Genomic DNA, 2,696 nt, shown 5'->3' with positions numbered 1-2,696 from the left:
CAAGCTCATTTCAGAACTGTTGATATTGCACGAAGACGAGTATTGGTGTAATTTTTTCAAAAATATGCAAATGGATGAAAAAACCTATCGGAAGGTTAAAAACCTTAGCGGAGTTAAACGGCAATATGATTTACCTGACTTGATTGACGAAGGGGGTAGTCTGGTAGAATCTAACTTTCATAAAATCAACAAATTAGCTGATAGATTCGAGCAAGTACATTCTCAAAATTTAAATGTAGGTTCTGTGGCGCATACTCATTATGTCAAAAATGAAATTGAGAGTATTACCGGATACACTCCATTTTTCAATTTCAATGAATCATTTTTAGCAAATGGTTTGTCTTCAACAAGCGGAAATGAGGTAGCAGGTTTAAAAGCTGAATACAAGCAGTTCATATCCTATAAAGATATTGAATTTTTGTTGTGGTGGAAAAAAAATAAGAAAAGTTTTGGTGAAGACGGGGTATCCAATTGCTTTTTACGAAAAACTTCTTCCTGTTTTTGGGAATTCTTAGCGATTCTTTTCAATCATTGTTACAATTTAGGCTATTTTCCGACAAGATGGAAATGTGCCAAGACTGTGCCCATATTAAAGGCCAACTCAGATGCAAACAATATTAAAAGTTATAGACCTATTTCAATGCTTTCTAATATCAGTATGCTGTTAGAAGAGGTCTTGCTCGATAAAATCAAAGAGCACATTTCTCAAAATGGCATACTAAGAGATTTTCAGTTCGGATTTCGAAGCAGGCTAGGTACTAATCAGGCCCTTACTATCTTATCAGACACAGTAACTACTAACCTTAAAAATAGGAAGGCAACTATAATGGTGAGTCTAGATCTCGAAAAGGCATTTGACACTACATGGATTGAAGGAGTAGTATACAAAATGTATAAAAAGTTTGGCTTCAATAAAAACGTTTGTCGCATAATTTACGACTATTTAAGTGACAGATCCTTCTTCGTTTGCAACAAGGATGAAAACTCGATTGAAAAAGATATTGTAGCAGGGGTTCCTCAGGGATCGATCTTAGGTCCAATGCTATTTAATATATTCTTGGCTGACTTGCCAGAACCTAGCGAGGGTTTATCTTTATTGATTTATGCTGATGACATTCTTATCCTTTCATCAAAGGCTAATTTGTCAAAAGCTAATGCTGAAACGAATAAATATTTGAGTAAATTGTCGGTTTTCTTTAAACAATGGAAACTTAAGATAAATCCTAGTAAATGTATTTGCACAGCAGTCAAGGGCCTAAAAAAAAGACTGTACCCTTCTGCGCGAGCATTTATTCCTAATATTAGCATTGATAACACAATTATAAAATATCAAACTCAGATTAAATATTTGGGAGTAATCGTTGATGAAACCTTCAGGTTCATTCGTCATATTGATTATACTCTGTCGAAAGCAAAAAAAATATTTTTCATGTATATTTCCTTCCTAAAAAGAGCAAAAGATTTGAGCAACAACATCAAACTTAATTGCTATAAACAATTAATAAGACCTATTTTAGCTTATGCCTTCCCCATTTGGTTTGGAATTTCCTCAAGCCAAACGGAAAGGCTGCGTCAGTTTGAGAGGAAAATCCTTAGAATTTGTACCAACACAAATTATGGGCCATTCAGACATGGCTACAGACGGAAAGTTTCTAATAAAATACTTTATGAGAAATGTAAAATCGAGCGCATTGATCAATTTATGATAAAATCTGCATTGAAATATGTTAAGAAGTTAAAAAGTTGTAAAAATAAATTGATAGAGAAATACTGTCTTAAGGAGAACTCTATTAGCTTTCCATTTGAAGAAACATACTTGTCTCCTATTTATTTGAATGTATTAAATAATAACAACGCCTTGTTCAAAGAAAAAAAACTACTCTTCTATCATAGAAAGTTTAATACTCTAAATTTAGCTGATACTGTATATAATATAAATCAAAATGATATTGAAGTAAAACAAAGTGTTGTACACTCTTTAGAATAAGCCTTTTGTAAATATACTTCCTACTATCCCCCCTTCTTCTTAGATCTAAGTTATTTTTTAGTTTTTACAAAATATTAAAAGAAAATCCATTTTTTAAACTTTTTATGGATACATTAATTTGCAATGAAATATTCATTGAATATATCCAAACCACATTATTCTAAACCTTAAATAAAAACTATGAGCACTCTTAGATAAGTACGATGGTACGTTAAGAAACAAATGTATAGTATGTAGGATTATTGCAAAATGTATTTATATGAACAAATTACTCAATAAAGCAAAGAATTTCTTGTGTTCAGGCATTAATTGTGTTACCGATTTCGGTGAAGTGCAGTGTTTGTGTTCTCTATTAGTGAATAAATATACATATACATATAAAACAAAATGACTGGTCGCGGCAAAGGTGGTAAAGGTTTGGGAAAAGGTGGTGCCAAGCGTCATCGTAAAGTTTTGCGTGATAACATCCAGGGTATTACCAAGCCAGCTATTAGACGTTTGGCTCGTCGTGGCGGTGTGAAACGTATATCTGGTTTGATATATGAAGAAACACGTGGAGTTTTGAAGGTATTTTTGGAAAATGTTATCCGTGATGCAGTCACTTATACCGAACATGCCAAAAGAAAGACAGTTACAGCAATGGATGTTGTATATGCTCTGAAGAGACAAGGCCGCACTCTGTATGGTTTCGGCGGTTAAATAAATTTTG

At 33.0% G+C, this 2,696-nt stretch overlaps 1 protein-coding gene across 1 annotated transcript; it reads left to right on the top strand.

Annotated features, from left to right (window-relative positions):
• The first annotated feature begins 2,354 nt into the window (after nucleotides 1-2,354).
• Nucleotides 2,355-2,691, top strand: LOC118734301 (histone H4). Its single transcript, XM_036464017.1, has one exon. The coding sequence runs from the start codon at nucleotides 2,375-2,377 to the stop codon at nucleotides 2,684-2,686; it is 312 nt and encodes a 103-aa protein (XP_036319910.1). The 5' UTR covers nucleotides 2,355-2,374; the 3' UTR covers nucleotides 2,687-2,691.
• The last annotated feature ends 5 nt before the right edge of the window (nucleotides 2,692-2,696 follow it).

This window comes from Rhagoletis pomonella, unplaced genomic scaffold (genome assembly GCF_013731165.1).
Source record: "Rhagoletis pomonella isolate Grant_MI unplaced genomic scaffold, Rhpom_1.0 Rhpom_scaffold_00002, whole genome shotgun sequence".
Classification (NCBI taxonomy): domain Eukaryota; kingdom Metazoa; phylum Arthropoda; class Insecta; order Diptera; family Tephritidae; genus Rhagoletis; species Rhagoletis pomonella.
This window is presented reverse-complemented; position numbering and strand designations above follow the sequence as displayed.